The following is a 21,193-nucleotide window of genomic DNA, read 5'->3' on the forward strand; positions in this document are numbered from 1 at the left end:
AGCCGGGGCACCGCGGGGTTGAAAGGTGAAAAGGAAAGAAACCAGCCTTTGTTTGTTTGTTTCTTTCTTTCTTTTTTTTTTTTTTTTTGGCATAAGGTTATGTAGCAACGAAGGGTGTGCAAAGAGCTGGAGAGGGGCTGGAGGGTGTGAGCCCCCAGCCCGGAGTCCAGGCAGGCTGGGAACACCGGTGCGGGACCCATCAGTGCAGTCGTGAGCGACCCGGGGTGGGGGACCGGACTCGGCAGGAGCAGGGGAGCGACGGGGCAGCGTCCAGCACTGGCCCCCAGCGCCGGGGGAGGAAGGGGGCCCCTTGTCTGTACACAGATCAGTATAAAATCCTAACGCACACTAGTGATACAACGTAAAACCGGGAGCGGGGCTGCAGCAGGGCCCTGGCAGTCGCGCTGCAGCCCTGGTGACGCTGACCCGGCAGCAGCCGCACGTCTGCGCTCCTCCGCGGGCCAGGCAGCGTCCACGGCCCTGCGCGGAGGCCGAGCGAGGCGTCACCGTGGAAGCCATCCTCCTCCCAGGCCCACGGCTGCGGTGGCAACGGGCCGCTGTTGTGAGCTATGTAAACGTAGGAAATGCCATCAGATCAGTTCTACGTGACGGAGTCCAGGTTAATTAAGAGTGTGTGATGCCCTTCCAGGCTGGCCTGATGGCTTCTGGGATGCTATTGCTGGAAGACCATGGCCACATTAAGGGTTTAAGTGGCCGCTCTTGCCTGCAAAGAACGTGGCAGATGCTTTTACATTGATAACAACTGAAGCTGGGGCTGCTGGAACTTGAGAGGAGCAAACTTTGTCTCTGGTGACGGACTCGCGGTGTGTCGGATGCTGAGCCTAGAAGGAAGCCAGGAATGGCAGAGGGAACCCTCTGTGTGGCTGCTGGAGGTAAGGGTGATGGAAGGGGAGCACGGAGGACACAAGCCCCCCTCTCATCTGAAGGAGTTGGAGGGAGGTGTACAGCTGAAGAAGTCCTGGCTGATCTGGCGTGGGTAGCCCTCCAGCACTTTGACCTGGACTGGATCGAACTTCCAGTAATCGCGGCCTCTCAAGAAATAGGCAAAACCTGTGGGTGAGAGAGGGGGGGTTAGGAGGGACAGGGTGCACACAGCTCAGCTCTTTCCTAGTATTTTGTCGTCTTGATGCTCTGCAGCGTGTGCAGTACCAGAAGAGGCAGGAGATGCTGCTAGATTCATTTCACTTGAACCCAGCTTTGCGGCTTACACTGCTTTAGTTTTGATGGGAGCGTAAGCAGGATTCTGTTTTATATTCCTTGTGGTTTTAAATATGCTGTACCCAGGTAGTGGCCCGGATCTGAGAGGGCAGAGGACATCTGAAGAGGGCCTGTGGCAGGGAGCTTGTGAAGACCTGCTGCAGAGCGTGTGTTGCTGCGGGGAAGCTGCTCTGGGATTCGGGCTCTGGAAGCAGTGGGGAGCTGTTCCACCGCATCCTTTGGGAGGGGAGAGTCTGTCACCGTGCCTGTCACCCCAAGCACCCTTCCTGGCCATCCTCAGTGTTTCTGTGGCACTGCCACGCTGTCTTCAGCATGGGACACATCGGGGAGGACTAGGCAATCCTGAAAGTGGTCTGTTTATTCAGGACAGCTGCTGAGGGCTGCCTTTCTGCTGTTCTCTCATCACTTTCTTTGTTGTGAGTGGCAACAGCTGGGTGGGACTCTATGACCATTTCTTGGTCTGAAGTTTGAATTCTCTCTACAAAACACTTAACTGTTGATTGTTGCAATTAATAATGACAAAACTTCTCACTTTTGTGGGAGAAGCCTCAGTTCCCTACCCGCTGGAGGGAGCTGCCCCTCTCTCTCTACACTATATGGCACGTACTATGGCTGGGAAGTGTCCACTACTACCCAATGTCTAAACCTGCCCAGTTCTTCCAGCTGGGCAGTGGTGTCAGCCTGGGCGCCCACCCCAGAGCAGGCCATGTCCCTGCTGCACTGACCAAACTCATCCTGAAAAGCCGCATCGATCTCCTGAGGGACGCCACGCCAGTCGGCCATGGTCCGGGGGTAGATGTTGTCCACCTGGCGGGTGTGAGGGTGGAAGCGCCAGTAGTTGCCTCCACTGAAGATGTAGATCTTGTTCTTCTCAGCCCCCCACACCAGAGCTGCCTGCACAGGGGCTGCAGGGAGGCCCAGCTCCACAATCGGGGTGGGACCAGATACCCGTCTCTCGCCATCGTAAATCCAGTACTGAGAATCTGGCGAGGAGACAGAAAAGGGAGACAAGGGTTCAGAAGCTCTTTGGTGTCTGATAATTCGGCAGTCAGCTGTGCAACTGGAGCCGGTGCCTTGGCAGAGCTCCCAGGGAAAGCTGTGTGTGAGAGGCAAAAACCCCACCGGTGTCACGGATGCTGTCACTGTGCCCAAAGTGCCATCAGTGCAAGGAGTTGACTTCCCACCTCAGTCCAACCTGGAGGGTGTCAGTGGTGGGATGACGAGGACCATTTTAGCAGCTATCTTTTCTCTACTTGTAGAAGTTATCATAAAAGACGGCTGGAGGGACCAGCCTCTAGCCTGCAAACTCAGCGCTTAGAGGAGGACATATGTGGGCATGCACAGGCGTAAAGGGGGCATGCGGCTGGAAAGGAGCAAGCTACAGAAACCAGGAAGAAGTTGCCAAGCTGAAATAGAGACTGGAAGCATATTTGCAGATTAGATTAAAATGTGAATCTCTGTAATTAGCCTACGGCATGTAATACTTTCCCCTTATCTCATTCTAACTCGTGGTAGGAGCCTGCCAATTTTAGCACTGTAAGTCCTTGTGTGCAGGTCAGGTGCTAAGTGATCTGTTTGTGCAGGAACGCTGCCTGCCGGGCCGCGTGGCGCGCTTTCTGGTACTCGGTTTCAGGGTGCGCAGGCAGGGCATGCACACCCAGGGCAGCTGGGTACCTACGCCATTCTGCATCCCTGCTATTCAATTTGGAAAGAACATTAAGGAAAACAGTGGAGCTGAAACAGGGGTTGTTGCCAGTCCTGAACTGCAGAGATGGCCAGGAGCAGGTTTGGTCCCCCATGGATGATCGGATTTTAATCCCTGTGGTGGCAGAAGGTTGCCTGGCTCTGCACACAGGCTCCCTGAGGGCTCACTCAGTCCAGGGGTGCTACAGCAGCTCTGCATCCAGGGCTCTGGGGAGCAGAGAAGATGCCGTCCATCCCCTGAGCAGGGCCTTGGGGGCACAGGCGCAGGAGTTTCACAACCTGTGAAAGCGTCTGGGGCTCTCTTCTGGCACAGTGCTTCCAAGGACAGCTGGGGAGATGGAGCAAGTGTTTCCTTCCTCCTCCTCTGCCAGTAGCATTGCCAGGGCAGAGGCTCAAAACAAATGTTTGTGTTCCAGAGAAGGGGAATGGGATATCATGGCTGTGTCAAAAATAAAAGTGACCCTTCCTTCTCTCTTTCCCCCTCAGTATCTGCTGAAAAGTTTAAACTAAACAGAGGAGGAAACAAATAACAAGGATCACTTGCCCAGAAGGTTTTTTCTCTCAGGAACTTGTTAGGTCCTGAATACCCCTCAGTAAAGGAGATGCATTTCCAAGCCGTCTGATCCCAGTCCAGCTCTTACCTTGGAAAAACCAGATATTGCCCAGAGGGTCCTCGAAGGTGGCATCGACAGAGCTGGGGATCCCCTGCCAGTGGCGGGAGGCCAGAGCTGGGTAGCCGTCCTGCAGCTTTCCAGCTCGGAGCCGCCACACATAGCGGGACTTGAAGAAGAAGAGCTCCCCTCTGATGGTGGAAGCGGCGTCGAAAGCTGTGTCGCAAGCGTCGGGCTGCACAGGTTGCCAAAGCACGGATGGTCAGGAGCTTGGACTTGAGGGAGCCCCCCCTGCCCCGGCTGGGTTCAGTGGATGGGAAGTCCCTGTGTCCAGGCAGCTGTCCTGCTCTCCGCCACTGCTGGGTGGGCACGTGCTGCCCAAAGATCCCCTCCCCGCACCCCCCAGGCTGGCCGGCAGTGCCAGCAGTGGGGTCCAGGCCTGGGCTCAGCAGCATTGGGTGGAAGACACAGACACCAGCCCACCTGTAAGCCTGCTGCTGGCCTCTCGGGGGGACAGTCCCCACAGCTGGGGACAGGCTGTGGTGTTAGAGAAGGACAGGGACAGGCTGTTGACTCACCTCCACGTTGGTGATCTCATTTGTTTCGAGGTCCGGCTGGGGCAGCTCTGCTGGCTGAGTTGGGGTTGGGTCGGGATCCAGTTTGGGTTTCCCGTAGAGGTACTGGATACCCTGCTTGTCATCCTCGCTCAGACTTAGCGGGTAGCGGAAGATGTAGAATGGAGACATCAGAGACTTGGAGACAGCCGTGTGCTGCAGGCCCAGGACGTGCCCAAACTCATGAGCAGCCACCTGGAGGAGGTCAGTGCCTGTAAAGGGAAAAGATGGGAGATGCTCTCACGTCCCATTTGGATCACGTCCCCTGTGGAAGATACCTGCATCTGGGAGGATTAAAACTTGCTAATGGCCGTTGCCACACAGACAGCAGAGGGAGCTCCTTTATTGCTTGTATGTGGACTGTAGCAAGAAGGTGACATTTAGAAATAAATCCATTAAAAAATATCCAGTGTCAAGGCCTGGGCCTTCTTCAGACTCAAGGAGATTTATGGGAGATCGTGTTTTAGGAATACATGGCCTTGGAGAGTCTAGAAAAAGAGAGCGTGAAAAATGGATTTCAGTATGCAAAAATGTGTCATTTGGCAGGTGGTGGTTAGCTTCCAAGGGATCCTTTGTGAAGTTGATATATTTCACGGAAAGCTGGAAGAGAGGCATGTTAAGCAGCGAAGCTTGTGAGCCTGGCTGTTTGTTGACAAGTCCCAGCGTATTCATTCACTCGCCTTCAGCCAGAAATCCTCCGAGCTGCAGCCCAAGTGATGAGAAATGCAGGGACGTGAGTCAGCCAACCTCGCTGTTCCAAGCAGGATTTCCCTGCTGGCTCCAGGTCACTTCTTGGGGATGGGATAGGACGGGACAGAGGGGATGCAGCTGGCAGGAACGCCTGGGAAGGGTGGAGGGGAAGGTGAGCCAGCCCCTGTCTTCCTCTGCCGGTCAGCTTTACGTCGAAGCGATGCACTTGCACAGCACTGACCCAATTAAATCTAGGTCAGCTGAGAAAGAGGGATTTCTATGTCGGTGATTTATGACAAACTTTCAGACACTTGTGTTTAGTTTGGCAGGCTCCTCACTTGATGCTTTCCAGTGCTGGCAGATCAGCTGTGCTATTGTCAGATTCGCCGGGGGAGGTGAACAACAGCGCGCCTGGAGGAGCTGTGCTGGGGGACATCTCTGTGTCCCTCGCAGAAGGTCCCCCACAGGGAGTCCTGCTTTCTGCGCGGCTCTGGGGTGACCCCGGGCACACCTTAGCCCTCCTTATACTTCTGCTCTCCCTTCTGTGAAGTGAGGCTAAGGATTCCCCTGTCTCACTGAGAGCTGAGACAAGGATTTATCCATGTTTATATCGTAAAGCTCTTTTCAGGATATTAAATGGCAATTAGGTGCAAAGAGCTTTTACAACATTTATTTCTGGAAGACGTGGCGGGGGAGGAAAGGCCATGGAATAGGGCTGGATTCTGATGGGAACTGGCATCCATTTTCAGTTCCTGGTTTGCCTCCAACACTGCCTTTGTGGGAGACTGTAGGAAATTCTTCAACAACACAGGCAGCCCCAACAGAGGGTGAAAAACGGCAGAGCCCACCCTTCCTAAGGAGCAGAAACTTCTGCAGAAAGATATGGTGCTCTGTGGTTCTTGTTTTGGGTCAACAGCATGACCAGGGTCAGAGACAGAGCAGTCCTGTGCCCCACGCAGAGACTCAGGGTGGGACACAACTGGCAATGACGTGGACTTTGGGGGAACCCATCTGAGCCCTGAACATCGACGTGGACAAAATGTTTGTAAACCCCAGGGAGGCAGGGGTTTACTTGGGCTTTGTGATTATGTCTTTGTCCCTGTCGGTAAACGGGGAAGGAGGAGGAGGGGCTGACCTGGGTTAATTTTGGTGGGTCTTGCCGAAACTGATGCTTTGGGCACTGGTCCAGATGGTCCCAGGCGATGCTGCAGTATCTCACGAGATACTGTGACACCAGACCCTGAGTGCCCGAGCAAAGAGCTACCAGCTTGGATCTATTATTAGCCAAAAAAAAAAAAAAAAGAGAAAAAAAAGAGTCTTGACTCCATGTGGCGTTGTTTATGGTCAGAGCATTCCCAGGCCACAGAGGCAGAGCTGGAGCCGGGTGGTTTCCCTTTATGGACTTGTTGAAAGAGAAAATACTTTGCAGGCAGGCGGTGAGCAGTGCGTGCAGAGGCAGGGCTGAGGCTGTCCTTTGGAAGACAACTGTGTCAGCCGGTGCTTGAGCCTCCGTTTTCCTTCCTCCCTTCCCTGCTTTATTTCTAACGGCTCCTGCCAATGCTGGGTGCAATTCCCCAGCGGCAGGACACGTGGCCGGGCAGAGGAGCCGTCTCTCAGACATGTCCCTCTTGCTCCCCAGGCACAGGGGGAGCCCACCGGGAAACCAGGCTCCTGGTGCTGGACACAGGCTTTGCTGTGGCTCAAGGGTGACAAGAAAAGACCTGAATACTAGCAGTAGGGCTGTAAGTGGTATGAGATGACAATGCACACCACAAAAATGATCGCTGCCTCTCAGTTTTACAGGGCCCTGTTCACAGGGACTGAATCATTTCCAAGCGCCCTGACAAACATCCTGGAGCATCCCCAGCTGCCCCTGAGACAGTACCGTACCCAGGTTGTTCCCAATCGTCCAGGTCTCATCATAGTCGAAATGGACGTCTCCCTCACGGTGTGTCTTGGGGAAGAACGCATGTGCCAGGATCCCTCCAGGCCCGTCGAAAGGCAAGTTATCTCCATGCCAGTACCTGGAGGGAAGACACAGCACCTCAGACAAATGGCTGCGTACCTGCAGTGAACAGCATCGCGTGGCCAAAGGTGGGGAGCCACGGTGAGGGGACAGCTGCTCTCCCTCCCATCCCAAGCTCATCCCACCAATCCAGACTGTTTCGAGCCCTTTGGATTCCAACAAACTCGGTTCTGCATCGGGGCACTGAGGAGGCAGAGCTGGGTCACACCAAGCCCTGGGGACTTCGTGTGTTTTCTCAGGGATGTTTCTCTCCTCACCCCATTCAGCTTCCAGCCCAGAGCTGATCATGGAGCCTAAAGAATGAAGGAGGTGACTGCTTGAGCCAAGATTAAGTGGACATAGCTGAGGGGACGCAGAGGGGCAGCCGGCAGCGAACCCAGCCAAACCCTCATGTCCTCGCTCAAGCCAAGGGCGCTGCTGACTAGCGAAGGAAACCCAGGAGAGATGTGGCCACTTCAGGGAGCTGAGGGAGGCACAGGCAAACACCCAGCACGCAAATCGCATCACTGCTTGGACGGTCTCCACTGCCTTTATTAGTTTTGTGCAAACATGCAGCAGAGGGAAGTCTTTGCCCCCGTGCGTATTTTGCCAAAAGTGAATTTTAGGCCAGGAGCCAAGATTCATTTAACCAAGAAACTATATTTGTCTTTGGGCAGACAGTTACGTCGTTCAGTCAAGGGACAGGATGGAGGACCTGAAGATGGAAAGTCAAAACAAACGCTTAGGAAAACAGCCTGTGGGCAGAGAAATGTAAATGTACCAGGAAAATTAATGAGCGATCAGTAACGGTACTGCACGCAGCCAGCAGGGAACAGCTGCACTTACACCAAGCAGCCCACAACTGACAAAGAAAATAAAAATGAAACCAAAAAAAATCTAAGTGTCTGAAAGCCAAAATATGAGCCTCCACTTAAGTTTCTAAGTTGTGTGCTGGCAGCTCTCCGCTCTGGTCAGAGGCTTGGGGGCTGCTGCTCACCCGGGGAGGAGGGTGCTGCTGCCCACCGAGCTCACCTTGTGAAATCAATGACGATGTCGGCCCGGCCCTCCTGCACCTCGGTGAACGTCAGTGGGGTCACGTCGCTCCAGACTTTCAAAGCTTCCTCGATGGTCCTTCTCACTTTAGCTTTCACAAGTTGCCACGGGAACCTGATAATTCTGAAAGGCAACAGACACTGGATGAGGAGAGCACGAGCCGCTGTCCCACGGACACTGCTGTCATGAAGACACTAGCTGTAGGGTCAGCGTCACTAGGGCTGCCACCCTTTCCCAGCACCAGAACTTCTCCAACCCGTAGAAGCACTGCTCTATAAACTGCAGCAGATAAACCCCATGAGTGCGGACACCCTCTGGCTGGCGGGCGCAGAGGTGAGCTCTCTGGAGAGCTTTGCAGATCTGTGTGTTCATGCAGTGAAGTGATGCAGCCTTTCCCAGGGCTGTCCCCCATGAGTCCAGCCCCACAGAAGTGCCTGGGAGTGGTGTGATGTGAGTTCTTCTCCTCAATCTCTGCATTTTTTGCCCCTGGAAAGCTGGGCACTCTCAGAGAGGCGCTGCCTCTTCTGCCCTCCTGTAGCACAAGCAGCCTGTGAGGTCTGCCACAGAGGGACCTTCCCTTCCCTTCCACTAACAGTGCTGGTGGGTGTTCGTCTCTGCTGTGTTTCTTTCTTTAACACTGTTGACCAAAAGAAAAAAAAAAGGAAGAAGCCTTTTTGTTATCTATAGCCTTCTAACGCTATGAGGAACCGTCTCCTGCACTTAATTAAACAAAAGAAGATTCACGTGCTGTCAAAGCCCATACGAGTGCGCTCACCTCTCCACTCATGCCCCTGTGGGCAACTGGGGAGGCAGCACAACCCTCCCACACGCCTGTCGAGCAGATTTGCAACTGAGAATGTGTGGGGTGATTTGGGCAAAACTTTACACTCAAGTCATGTTTATGGGAACATCAATAACAGCTGAATAAAAAGCTCTTTTAAAAATAAACGGTGAAGTGAGCCCACAGCGGGGTGGCTGGGGGGAGCAGAGGCGCAGCGGGAGAGGAGCGATGGTGGAGGCTCGGCTCAGCACGTGTCGGCGATTTGATGTAGGGAAGGGAACATATGCACGTGGGGGTGTTGGTGTGGGACTGAAACAACGGCTGCGGGGTGGCGGGCAGCTGTGTTTACGGGCATGTGTGTGTGAGGGGATGTGGAGGTGCTGGGTACGTTCCTGCTGGTGGTTCACCTGCCCCCCGGCTGCCTGTCCCCAGCGTCAGGGCTGCCCTCCAGCTCTTATGGTCATGTCACAGCGTGCCGCGCACCGGGGAACGTCACACTGAGAGGTTCAGGGAGGGAGAAGCACACCAGCCTGACTCCCGTTTTACGACTCTCTTACTTGTAGGTGAGATCAGTCTTGTCCCAGCGTCCACCGGAGAGGACGAACCGCTTCTGCCGGTTCCGCCCGTTCTGGCCATCTGGCGACGCCGGGAGGTCCGGCACACCGCAGCGGGGCGGGTTCCAGCGCGCTGCCGGCTCATCCGCTCCCATGGGGAAACCCTTGGCGGGCACACCGGTCCCCACAGCGTTCACCAAGGAAGACAGCCAAGGACTCTGCTCCTTCCAGGTGTGATGCTTTCGAGACACATCCTAAAAGGGAAAAGCAAAGCCATGACCTCCGTGGCTGCGATGAGAGGTCCCGAGGCAGAGCGGTGGACGACTCCCCACAGCGGCCCTGCAGCGGTGAGTTCCACCTTTGCCCGGGGCTGTTCCCCCACTGCTGGGGCACAAGCTGCTCCCCACAGACATCCTCCCTTCCCTGGGCTCTGCTGCTGCCAGGCCGGGTCACACCTGGGAGGCTCCGTGCCATGCCGTGGCACCCATGAAGCATTGGGCTATTTTTGGCCCACTTTTCCTTGGCAGCTGCCGGCAGGAAATGCTTTTGCAAGCTGTGGATGAGAACCAGACCCTTCAAGAACAAAACAAATCCCTAGGGAGTAAATTCTCCCCCTTTGCCCCGCATCCTTTATTCCCTCCTGGCCCCGGTAGACGTGATATTAATGGCAGGAAGCCTTCAGTCCCCAGCACACAGTTGTGCTCCGCGTTCTCGCTCCCGTGCTGTCTCCTTGCTCTCCTGGTTGGTGAGCAGCCTCTCGGCATGGCCGGGGGACAGCACAAGCTGGGGAGCAGGACACCCGGATCTGGAGGGTGGCTTAGCCCACCCCATGGGGCAGAGAGCAGCAGCGACCGTCCCCGCAGCCCCTCTCATTGCCTGAGGGACAGGCAGGACTGCACCCCCTCTGCCTGGGGATGCGGTGACCTGGGCTCTCCCACCTTTAATTGGCAAAGCACGGTTCCTCTCGGCAATGTTGCTTAGTGCTCATTAGCTGACTTCCACTGGTTTCCCACCTGGCAGCAGGACTATGGGGCCACCGTGAAACACGAGCCAGGCGTAATCCCCATCCTGCTGTGAGGCACGTGGGGACAGAGGCGCTTGGTCCCTGTGCCACCATGCTGCACAAACCAGAGGTCCAAACGCAGATTTTTTTTTTTTTTGCCTGATTCTGTGCAGGCAAATTTAAAGGTGTTTGAGCAGCAGAAGGAGCTGAAATGCAGCAGCGATGCATCTCTACTCGGCTGGGCAGGCTCCGTCCCACAGGGCTCCAGCGAGGACCTGGGGTGTAGAGGTCCCCTTCCTTCTCCTGCAAAGAGCCGGCTGCCTCCAGGCCAGCTCTCCTGGCTGCCCCGCTGGGGACACGACGCTCAGGTGGGCACGGTGCCAGGGCTGCCATGATGCCGTGTAATCCACGTGCTGCCGCCGCTCTCTTCCCTACAACGAGCCCATTCATGCGGGCTGGAATGAAGTGTGAAGCCCTTGGCATTAATTCCGCTACTGAGCTCCCAACTCTGCAGTGGCCCTGAGCCTCTGAGCGACGCATGGATGGACACGGGAGCCAGGGAGATCGCACAAGGTGCAGTTTAGGTGTCCGGCTCTTTGTGTGTCTGTTACCACTCCAGTTAGCTGGCTTGTCCTCCCCAGCCAGACAAGACACCCTTGGTGGCTTGTCACCTGCTAACCTCTGCCTTAGAAACCATCGACCTGATCCTGGTGTCCCAGTGCGCTTTGGCACAGCACGGGAACCGCACCATCAAAACGTGCATTGGCATTTTACAGGCCTGAAGAGCAAAGCCTTCCTGAGCCACCAAGCCACAGCACTCAGAATCCAGCTAGTGCTTTGGTGGAAGGCAGGTGTATGGGCTGTCCCAGGGGAGTCTGCGCCAGGCTGCTCCTGCCGAACGCTGGAGCCCCGCCAGGTCGGAGGTACCTGTCTCTCCATCCAGGAGGTGCCTGGCACCCTGCCTGGGCTGGCAACTAGCGCCTGCGAAGGACAGCTGGCAGGAGGAGCTGATAAGGTTCATGTCCTGGCCAACAACTTGCTCCCAGCCCCGATGAAACCCTCTGCCAAGCACACAATGGCAGCTGTGTCACCACAGCCCAGCCTGGAGGGACACCTGGCTCCTTGCTCTCGAGCGCACCCACGAGCACCCGCTGCCGCCAAAGACAGGTCCTGCTGCCCCAGGACATGGGGTGATGAATGTGTCTCATTTCGCAGGACCAGGAGGTGCAGGACACCCGCTCCAAGGCACACGGGGAGAGTGGAGATGGACCCCGGGGAGAGCCCTCGCTGTGGAACTGGGAGCACTGGGAAACCCTCAGGAGTTGCCCAGGTAAGTGAGGGGGCTGAGGCTGACACAGATGGGCTTACTCCTGTTTTTTTTGTCTTGGCTGTGACAAGCACATTGTCCCAGGTCTCCCAGGAAGGCTGGTCGTTTCCCTCCTGGCCAGGGGCACTGACATAAACTGAAGGTTATCACTTTCCTCCAAGCAGGAGCGGAGAGAGGAGGCACTTTTCCTTCTCGCCCTGAGGGATCCCTTGTTCAGAGGCAGACCAGAGGTAGGTTTTCTCTCTCCTGTTTCATTAGCTCAAGGCCGCTGGCGTGAATCCCAGCTTCCAGCCACCCAAACCCCACCTTGCCTTAGGCAGGACCCTTCCTGCTCCCTGCCCTCTGCTGTGGCCGCCCCGGGAGGGGACGCAGAGTGGCCCTGCAAAGGGCTCTGGGTGGAGGCAGGAGCTGCCCCGGGTGCTCGCTGTGCCCCTAAACAAACAGCGAGTCTCTCCCTGTCGTCACCGCACCGACATTAGCACCATGGCAGGAAAGGGCTGGAAAATGCCACTGCAGGCGCAGCCGGCAAGGGGAAATGTGACGGGCAGAAACCACTTGCCAAACAATGCTCAGGAGACGCGTCAGGCTGGAGATTTTGGTCTCCTTGGCTGGACACACCTTGCTGCAGGCACTTCCCAAGGCTTAGATAACGTGTCCTCTCGCTTAAGGTTGCATCCTTCCCACCCGGCGCTGAAGCCACCTCTCCTGGGGACAGCCTGCCTTGTTCTGCTGAGCGGAGGTATAATGCCCCAAAGTGAAGGCTGAGGGGTTTGCTTAGGGCCGTGCTGCTGCTGAGGCTGCTGCGAACCCGTGAAGAGAGGATGGGGAGAGCATGGCCTCTGGGGAACTATCAAGGCATCCCCACTCCTCCCATCCCACCGCCAGCAGGGAAAGGATTACCAAAGACCCAAAGGAAAGTCCCTGTGACCCAGGGCAGGCGTTGGGACCAGCTGAGTGCGATCTGAGCCTCTGGCAAAGGCTGAGTGCCGCCGCTCGCGCTGCCCTTCCCAGGACAGCCCGCGGTCGGGGCGGCTGCTCCGCATGGGAACAGGCGGCTTTTAGCCACGGGAGGAGGCCAGGGCTTTGCAATAGAGACTGAGCAGGAAAATGCCTGCACAACACGAAACCAAGGGCCAAGGGCAGTGAGGACGGCAGAGGAGCAAAGCTGTACACAGAGGGCTGTGCCGCAGGCTGGCCGCAGCTCCTCGCAGGGAAAGTGCCTCTTGCTAGCAGCCTGGGGACCGAAAGGCTGAGAGGGAACAGGCGGGAAAGGAGAGGTCCCATGGGAGAGCGGAAACACAGCAGAGGTACACGCTGCCCACTCGCTTCCTCGCAGCTTTATCAGCCCCCAAGTGCTGCGATACAACAGCCATCACTCCTGGGTCTGCTGGGGTGGGATGAACACCAGCCAAGCTTCCCAGGAACGCCAGCCAAGCTTCCCAGGAAGTTTCCCAGCCATCCTGAGGAGCCGAGAGCATCTTCAACCTCATTGCGTTGGGCAGCACTCGCCCTCCAGAGCCTCCTGGGAGGAGAAGCAGCCAGAGCAGCACAGCTCCAGTGGAGCACCAGCAATGCTGTGTATAAAGACCCCCAGGAGCGAGGCCAGTGCCGGGTACCGCCGGACCCAGTGCTCTCCTCTGCCTGGCTCCGTCCTCTGCTGCCTGCCCTGAACTTAAACTTGTCTCCTCTGTCATCGTACCTAATTACCTGGGCTCCTGCCTGCTCCTGCAGCACGGACATGAAAAGAGACCCCCCTCCCCGTCAGACAGGAGTGACTGGACAAGTTACAACGTGAATCCCATCAGTCTTGGATACTTCCCCTGTCAGTGGGGGCTGTTTCCTCTTCTGCTAGGGGATAAGCTCATGGGGTTTCTCCCCACCTCCCTGTCCCTTCTGCTGCTGCTTTTCCTTTCTGCCTGCTTTCTTTGGTTACTCAGAGTGCTCAGCGAGGCCCTGGTGTTGGCTGCCTCTTTGGCTAGTAGCATTGTCCTCCTCCCACCTATGAGCCCATCTCGGAGCACTCCTGCCCTTAGCTCAACGCGTGGGGAAGGAGAGCAGAGATGCTTCCTCCTGCAGTTCTCAGGTAAGACAGTTCTCACCCCGTTTCTGTCCCCTGTTGGGTGGCTGTGCCCCCCAGGGGCTCTGCACCCCCATAACAGGCTGCAGCAACCCTCCTCCCTGAGATCGGCACTGCTGTCCCAGCACAGAGAGCGCGAGGGACAGCTTTCCGGCCAGCCCGCCTCTCAGCCCTGCATGGATTTACAGTGGTTGGATTTGAAAGTGTGGCTCCAACTGATGGTTAGTGGTAAAACCGGAGCCGGCTCCACCGTGGTCAGGTTGTGTCCCAGAAGCTGACTGGCCTCGGAAGGTGCTGATGCTGCAGTCGCAATGTCATGGCAGGAACAGACGACGTTTGTGGTCTGTCCTGAGCTACGCGTGCTCCCGCTCAAGGCACTCTTAGTGGAGACAATGGAAACTCGGTGGAAACAATGCCGAGGCAAAGCCACCAAGTTTATTGATCCTACCTCCCCTGGAACACGTCAGAGTCTCCCAACCCCTCTAACGACAAATTCTTTGCTTAAACAAAATACTTCTGCTACAGGGCTGGCTCCTTCACGCTGGGCTGCAGCCTGGTCCCGCTGCGGACGGAACCAGGGGTAACGCAGGGTCTGAGGCCAAACTTTGGCCAAGTGGGAGGAGCCGCGGTGCCGGGCTGAGCACACACGGTCGGAGGTTCCTCTCCCCTCGCTTCCCATACTCTGTGGCACCACCAAGCGCTACCTCCTGGGGCCTGACAGCTTGTTTCCGGATTACTTGGTGGTAGTTGTCGTTGGCAACAAAAAAAGGAAAATGTTTATTTTTCCTAAGCAACGTGGAACATGAAACATTATGGACTGCAAATGTTTATGCCCACAGACAGAACGAGGACACCCAGGCTCTGATGTAACAAGAGAAAGCAAATGAATAAACACTGCAGGACTATTTTTATTATCAGACACTTTAATTACGTGACAGTTTGTGAGTCTAGTCCATCAACAACACTGCAGCCAAGCTGCTGGTGTCACCCAAGCAACAGTTTGCCAGAAACAGGAGTACTCGCAAAGCAAACAAGCCCCAGGATGCTGGGACAGCAAAAGGTTTCAAGAGCCCTTAATCTGGTGACCTAGAAATCCCCTTGAAACCAAGAAACCGCTCTCGGATGCAGCACGCTCCAGGCAGAGGAGGAAGGGGGCTGAGATGTTTTGTTCACTGTGCGATTACATCCAAGGTAAGGTGAGCAGGGAGCTATCGGTGCCGAGCCCAAGGACAACCGCCAGGACATCTCCCGCTGGGTACGGCCACCTGGCACAGCGCAGCCCTCTTCGGAGCCACAGGGGAATTTCTGCCCTCAGGGAGCGTATGCTGGGATCTCCAACCCCTGAGACAACCACTGCCCCCCTGCCCACTCTCCTGGAGATGGCCGGGGGGTTTTCCCCCTCCGCTGATTTTCACAGAGACACTTTTGTGAGACAGAGATGCCTCTCTCCTGCCCAAATCCCACTAAGAGGAGGACGTCTCCCTCCTGTCTCTTCTTGTGGGTCTCATCCGCACCAGGATCGCAGTGAACCTCTAAAAACACATCTGTGGCCCTCAGTGAGCCCCCGAAGTGCTCCACGTTTCATTCTGCTGCACGGCTATGGCAGACTCAGCAGCGCTTCCATCCACGTTACAGGCTGGGCCGACCCCCGTGCAAGAACATCCAGGAACCCTTCATCTCCCTGTCTGCGTATTTGGGATTAGCAGGAAAGAGCCGACAGCGTCTCTGGTGGGAAAAGTCCCTGCAGGACAATTTTTCCGCGGAAGATCCCTTTTTTAAACAAAGACCTACACGGTGCACCCTGCCTCTGCGGAGCCCCCAGGTGGGTGCCGGGGCAGGCTGTGCGTGGGGGGAGCAAGCGAAGCGCAGCGTGAGCTGGAGTGGGGGGATCCTCCCCAAAGTGCTTCTCTCCTCCCTGCTCTCTTCCCCCTCCCGGCCCCGCTTTGCCGCCGCACACCCCGAGCCTTGCCAGGCTGCAGGGTGGGCATGTGCCTCGCATGCGAGAGCACAAACATGACAAACCCGCTGGAGAATAACTGCTTACATGTGTCTTGACTCTCTCCCAGAGCAGAGGATAAACATGCCTAAGATCACCCCTGTGCTCCCTGCAGTATTTAAATAGCCAAACCAAACACTGCAAATCAAACCCTTCCTGCGGGAGCTGCCTGAGCCCGCAGTGGGGCAGGCGGACGCCACGGCTCCGGGGCTGCGGGGAAGGCAGCACCATGCTTCCAGGGGAAAACCTGCCGGGTTCGGGGTGAGAGCTGCGGGATACGGCTCCCCAGGGATTACGCTGGCAGCTGGGAGGGTGCCCACGGCTCCTCCACGGAGAGAAAGTTTCCCAGCAAATGGACTGAGTTTGATTTCCCAGGGGAGCTGCGAGCAATGCAGGAATTCAGCGTCTGCGTGTGCACTGCCCCAGGACTGCAGATCTTTTGTTCTCAAGTTTTACAGTGGACACCAGACACAGCCTGCATCCTGCTCTCAGTTTTCTCTTTCTTTCTTTAGGTGCTAATATAAAAGCGAAGGCGATCTACGAGGTTTGCTACAGAGAACACAGCTCCTTCTGCAACTTGCCCCGTGTAACCTGGCTTTAAAATTAATCTAAAGCCCTTGATTCCCTCCCCCCTCGGTTACTGCTGTTGTGACTTGTTACTGGAGCACGGAATAGTCACGGTGCAGCATCCTGCGGCGCCTGGCACAGCCCTTGCCCACCCCATCTACTGGCACAGCTCGAGGAAGTCACCATCGTCTGTCTTGCAGGAGTGTGAATCTCTTCTCCCAGCTCAGCCCCTCGGCTCCCTCCTCGCTCATCACCCAACAGCAAAAGGTGCCCAGAAGGAACTCGGCTGCTGTTAGACAGGGGGAAACACCTCTTTGTGTGCAGAGACTCGAAGGAGCCCGAGAAGTGACCATGCGACGGCATGGCAGGGCTCTCTAGCGACAGAGGGTGGAGAGGGCTGAGGCCAGAAACACAGGCGCGGGCCACGGCCAGCCCAGCAACCCCGCTTCGGCCATCGCGCACTGACGCGTGTGCCCCGGCCGGCAGAGGAATGGGCTGCACCGCTGGCAACCGGCGTTGTACGGGAGAGCAACCACCGTGGTGCTGGCTTCACCCGAGAGGCAGCAGAATAACCTTCAGAAGACTTGACACCAGATAAGGAGCCCCGAAGGGCAGCTATTCGGGACGAGAGAGGTGCCATTTGAAAGGATGGGAAATCATCGGTCCATTTCCAAGCCTAAACCAGACACCGCCTGTGCAAAGACTGAGTGAAATACATGGATCTGAAACCCCAAGCTCCACATGGCTGGTCAAACACACAGGCACAAGGTGTTCCAGAACAAAACATACCTGTTGGAGCATCACCTGGAGTTGCTGCAGCCCAGAGGAAAGTATTAGCACTCACCATACAGAGCATTAACCTGGGATGAGGAAGAAGCTGTCTCTGGGCACAGACTGCCAACGGGGGGACCTTCTTCAGGACCGTGGGTGTGGATTAGCTGGACCAGGAGCCTGAGCAGACCTGGACACCTGCGTTAATTAGGGCTGTCCCATGGTATCTGTGTGCCTGGCACAGTGTTTCAGGTGTATCCTGAATCAAGGCCAGGTTGGACGGTGCTTTGAACAACCTGGTCTAGTGGGAGGTGTCCCTGCCCAGCGCAGGGGGTGGCTCTGGATGGGCTTTGAGGTCCCTTCCAACTCTAACCATTCTACGATTAACTCTGCACTCGTCCAGCAGCTTGGTGAATTCCCCGTGTTTGAGGGGCACTGGCCAAGGCAGACGGTGTGAAACCCAGGCTGGCTCTCCCTGCCCCAGGCATCTCGCACAGGTCCTTGCTGGCAGCAAGACCGGGACCAGAGACTGTGCAGGTCCCTTCAGGAGCAGCAGCTTCTCAGCTTGCACCCGGCAGAGCGTGAGGCACCTCCTGCCGAGGCAACGTCCCCGCGGGAACCAGCGGTCTCCAGCTTTAGACGGGTCCCTCCCAGCCCACCGCTCACCGCGTTCAGATGGGGATGAAATCTGCGGAGCGGTGTCACAGCTGGGGTGCAGGCTGCCACCACCGGAGTGCTTGGCCTCACCTTCCTCAGCGGCAGAGCGGAGCCAAGCGCAGTGACATTTTGTTTGGAATAATATGAGCACTTTGGGGGCCAAGGCTGCTCTGTGCCAAGTCCCAGCCCACAGCATATTTAGCGGCCAAGTTAGAAAGTACTCAGATGACAGAGCCGATAATAAAACCATCGACAGAACCTGAACTAATCCCCTTGGGCTGCTACCGGGCATTTGCTCTGTCATTATTTTACGGCACACTAGCGAAGCGCATACATATAATAACCCAATTACGCGCGCACATTCCCAGCACAAGGAGCTCTCTGTCTTCCCCCGTCCCCTGAAACCCCTCGCCGGCTCCTCTCCGCCGTCCCTGGGGCTCCCAGCTCCATCCCAGGTGCCGGGACCTGGCAGGAATGTGCAGGAAGAGCGAACCCCGCTGCTCCGCTCCTGCCTCCGCCTTTGATTCATCCCTCTAGGCTGGTCTCCCCGGAACGCTCCTGGGCACTGCCAGCCCAGCGGGCGGGGGGGTTCTTAGCCAGGCAGAGCTCCGCTGCCTTTAAAGGAAGGGGGGGGGATCCCGTGTCCTCTCGTCAACCCTCCTTGTCCCTCTCCCTGTTTTTCCCTTCGCTCCGCAGAAGGCAGCGCGCCCGTAAAAACTCCCCTAACACGCCAAGAGGAGCCCGAGGAGCCGGGGGGCGGCCGGGCAGGGGACAGCGGGGACTCCCGATGCGCTGCCCGTGCCGGCATCCCGGGGGCGGCTCGGAGCTGGCGCCGGGGGATGGCGGGGGTGGGGGGGAGGTCTGCCGGGAAGATGCTCCCCTCGGGGGCAAGGGGCGGCTGGGACTTGCCGGGGAGGTTGGGGGAGGCGACAAGGGGCGTCCGGGACTTACCGGGGGAGGGGGCAAAGAGCGGCTGGGACTTTAGGGGACACACACAGACACACACAGAGGTCTCACCGGTTTGTGGCGGCGGGCGGGGGCGGCGGGCGCGCAGTGCAGCAAAGCGGCGGCCAACAAGGCGGCGGCGGCGGCGGCGGGGGGGAACGGCGGACGGGCCATGCCGGGCTGGGACACGGGGAGGAGGAGGAGGAGGAGGAGGAGGAGGACGGGGTTGGGGCCGGGGTTGGGGGGGGGGGGGGGGGTGTCCCCGCTGGGCCTTTTTAATCTTTCCCCCCCCCTCAATGGCCGCCTGCCCTCCTCCCCGCGCCTCCTCCCGCTCCTGCCTTTTGTTCTCCCCGAGACGCGGTTGTACGGGCCGGGGGTTGGGGGGGGGGGACACACGGGCCGGTGGCATCGCGGGAGGGGGGTCCCGCCCGTCCCGCCCCGCTCCGCCCCGCCGCTGGAGGCGGCGGGGCGGAGCGGGGCGGGACGGGCGGGACCCCCCTCCCGCACTTGCCCGCCCCCGGCCCCCGGTCTCTATGCAATGGGTGTCCCCCCCGGAGTGTCCCCGGGGGTGCTTTTCTGCCTGGCCGCCGGATTTTTGCATCTTTCAGCCTTCCGGTGCCCCAAACTGGGGATGGGTTTTAGGCGGGGGAGGGTTGAAAAGGTGGTTTTCAGCCTTTTTTTTTTTTCTTTTTTTTTTTTTTTTTTCCTTCCTGCCCTTCGGGTACCACTCGGAGCCGCCGAGGCATCGCCTTGGGTGGTTTTTAAGCTTATCTTTTGGGTTTTGAGGCACAAAACGCGGCCGCGGCCAAAAGCATCGCTGTGCGCCGAGCCCTTCGCTGAAATATTTGGGGAAAAAAAAAAAAAAAAAAAAAAAGGCTTTCCCCCCGTGCGGGGTGCTGAGGAAGGGGGAAAGAAGGGAACACCCCCCTCATTTTGGGGATGCCAAAGCCACCATCCGCTCGGCCACCTGGAGATGGAGCAATGCACAGATCTGGCTTCTTGGTTCCCGTTTCTATGGGAGAAGCCCTGGACTGTGTCAGCATCCCCTCAGTTTAGCTGCAAATTGTTTCAAGAAATGTATGCAAATAAGAAAACTTTGATCTCCAGCTGCCGGGGCTGGTGTGCAGGGAGTGGGTAAGGCTTCCTGACATCCCGGACGCTATTACTGTTTCAGTTGTCTGTGATCAATTGTTCGTGTTTTGTTTTATGGGAACCATACCGAGGGTGCAAATACCGGGTACGGTGAGCAGATGTGAGAAGAAAGAGCCCGGTCGTGGCCGTGCCTGGAAGGTGCCGCCGTGCTCAGGCAGCGGGCTGTTAGCGAGACGTCCCTGCGCCGAGCGGTGCGTTTGGTGCATCCCCGAGGCCCTACTTGTGAGAGGGGAAAGAGAAGGAGGGGAAGAAGCAAAAGGGAAGAAGTGAGGAGCTGGTGTTCATGGGGCTCAGACTCCACGCTGCGGAATCTGCCCTTCTCCTGCTGGTCTGGCTGTGTCCCGGGAACACAGAGCAGATCCCACTTTCTTGCCTTGCTGTGAGCCAGGCAGCTGGGTGCCAGCGAGAAACGCTTTCCTGCCTTGGTCTCTCTTTTCTTTAGTGTCTTTTCTTTGAATGCTGGTGTCTCCGGGAGCTTGGTGCTTTCCAGACCATGGCAGTGGAGCCCGTCGGTGCCCTGGGAAGCGGGGAGGGATGTGGGAGCAGCTCGTGAGGCAGCAACAGGCAGTTTGGCTCTTCTTGATAAAGGGAGACCTTAGAAGGGGGCGTTGTGGGAAACACGGTCCTCGCAGAGATGGGACCGCCTGTGACAACTGCCGGCTCCTGCCAAGGCACTTCACACAAAAGAAAGTGCGTGGTGTGTTTGGGATTACAAATATTTCACAGCCGAGCAAATAGATGTTTGGCAGCAGGAAAACGGCCCGTTGGGTGTTTTGGGGTCTCGTGTGCTCACCTGCTGCAGAGGGCCCTGCTGCAGCCTGCTCCCACCCCAGCACCAGGGCGCCGACAGCCTGACAGCTCTCAGCGCAGGCGCTGCTGCTTGCTTTCCCGCAGCTCCTGCCAGGCTGGAGCCAAGTTTGGCGTTCCGGGATCTCGTGATGGCTGCAGGAGCTCAGTGGAAGCCTTCGTGATTGGGAGGTGCCGATGGTCGCCGATGTTGCTGTTACAACATCCCCACGCGTAGCTCTTCTTGCTCAGCATCTGCTCCAGTGCCTTCCAGCAAGCGGCAGAGCTGTCCTGCGTTTCCCAAGTCCTTCTGGCCACAAGCATCAGCTCTTCTGCCGCTCCCCCGAGGCTTTCCAGCAAGGGGGCTTTCCACCTTGGGGATGCCTGGGCAGGAGAAGTGGCACCATAACACAAGTCTCAACAGGAACCACCAGCTGGGGACAACCTCTCTCAGCAGCCCCCTCCCCAGCAGGTATTTGGTGGGAAGAGACCTCCAAATGGTGGGAGACGCGGAGGTGGAAGAGGGAGGAAGGGAACAGCAGGTCCGATTCCGCTCTGTTGTGAGCAGCAAAGCGGTGGAATAACTCTTCCAGTCCATGGGCCACTCGGGTGTGAAACTGCTGTGAGGCACTTTGGACGGAGAGGAGGTGGGGGAAGAGGT

The 21,193-nt window shown here is 57.2% G+C and overlaps 1 protein-coding gene across 1 annotated transcript; it reads right to left on the minus strand.

Moving 5' to 3' along the window:
* Positions 1-96: 96 nt before the first annotated feature.
* On the minus strand, positions 97-18,814 carry MMP11 (matrix metallopeptidase 11). Its single transcript, XM_063351019.1, has 8 exons — positions 18,667-18,814; positions 9,255-9,505; positions 7,896-8,039; positions 6,749-6,882; positions 4,133-4,380; positions 3,585-3,789; positions 1,965-2,222; positions 97-1,071 (listed from the first exon to the last, which is right to left on the minus strand). The coding sequence occupies exons 1-8, from the start codon at positions 18,766-18,768 to the stop codon at positions 938-940; spliced, it is 1,476 nt and encodes a 491-aa protein (XP_063207089.1). The 5' UTR covers positions 18,769-18,814; the 3' UTR covers positions 97-937.
* Between the last annotated feature and the right edge of the window lie 2,379 nt (positions 18,815-21,193).

This window comes from Chroicocephalus ridibundus, chromosome 13, assembly GCF_963924245.1.
Source record: "Chroicocephalus ridibundus chromosome 13, bChrRid1.1, whole genome shotgun sequence".
Taxonomy (NCBI): domain Eukaryota; kingdom Metazoa; phylum Chordata; class Aves; order Charadriiformes; family Laridae; genus Chroicocephalus; species Chroicocephalus ridibundus.

Bases quoted from the DNA above. Each gene is read 5' to 3' on its own strand.
- MMP11 (XM_063351019.1), bottom strand. From the start codon at position 18,768: ATGGCCCGTCCGCCGTTCCCCCCCGCCGCCGCCGCCGCCGCCTTGTTG. The intron at 6,883-7,895 runs GTGAGCTCGGTG...TCTTCCCTCCAG, and splicing joins ATCGTCATTGATTTCACAAG to GTACTGGCATGGAGATAACT. The intron at 3,790-4,132 runs GTGAGTCAACAG...CAACCTGTGCAG, and splicing joins ATGAGATCACCAACGTGGAG to CCCGACGCTTGCGACACAGC.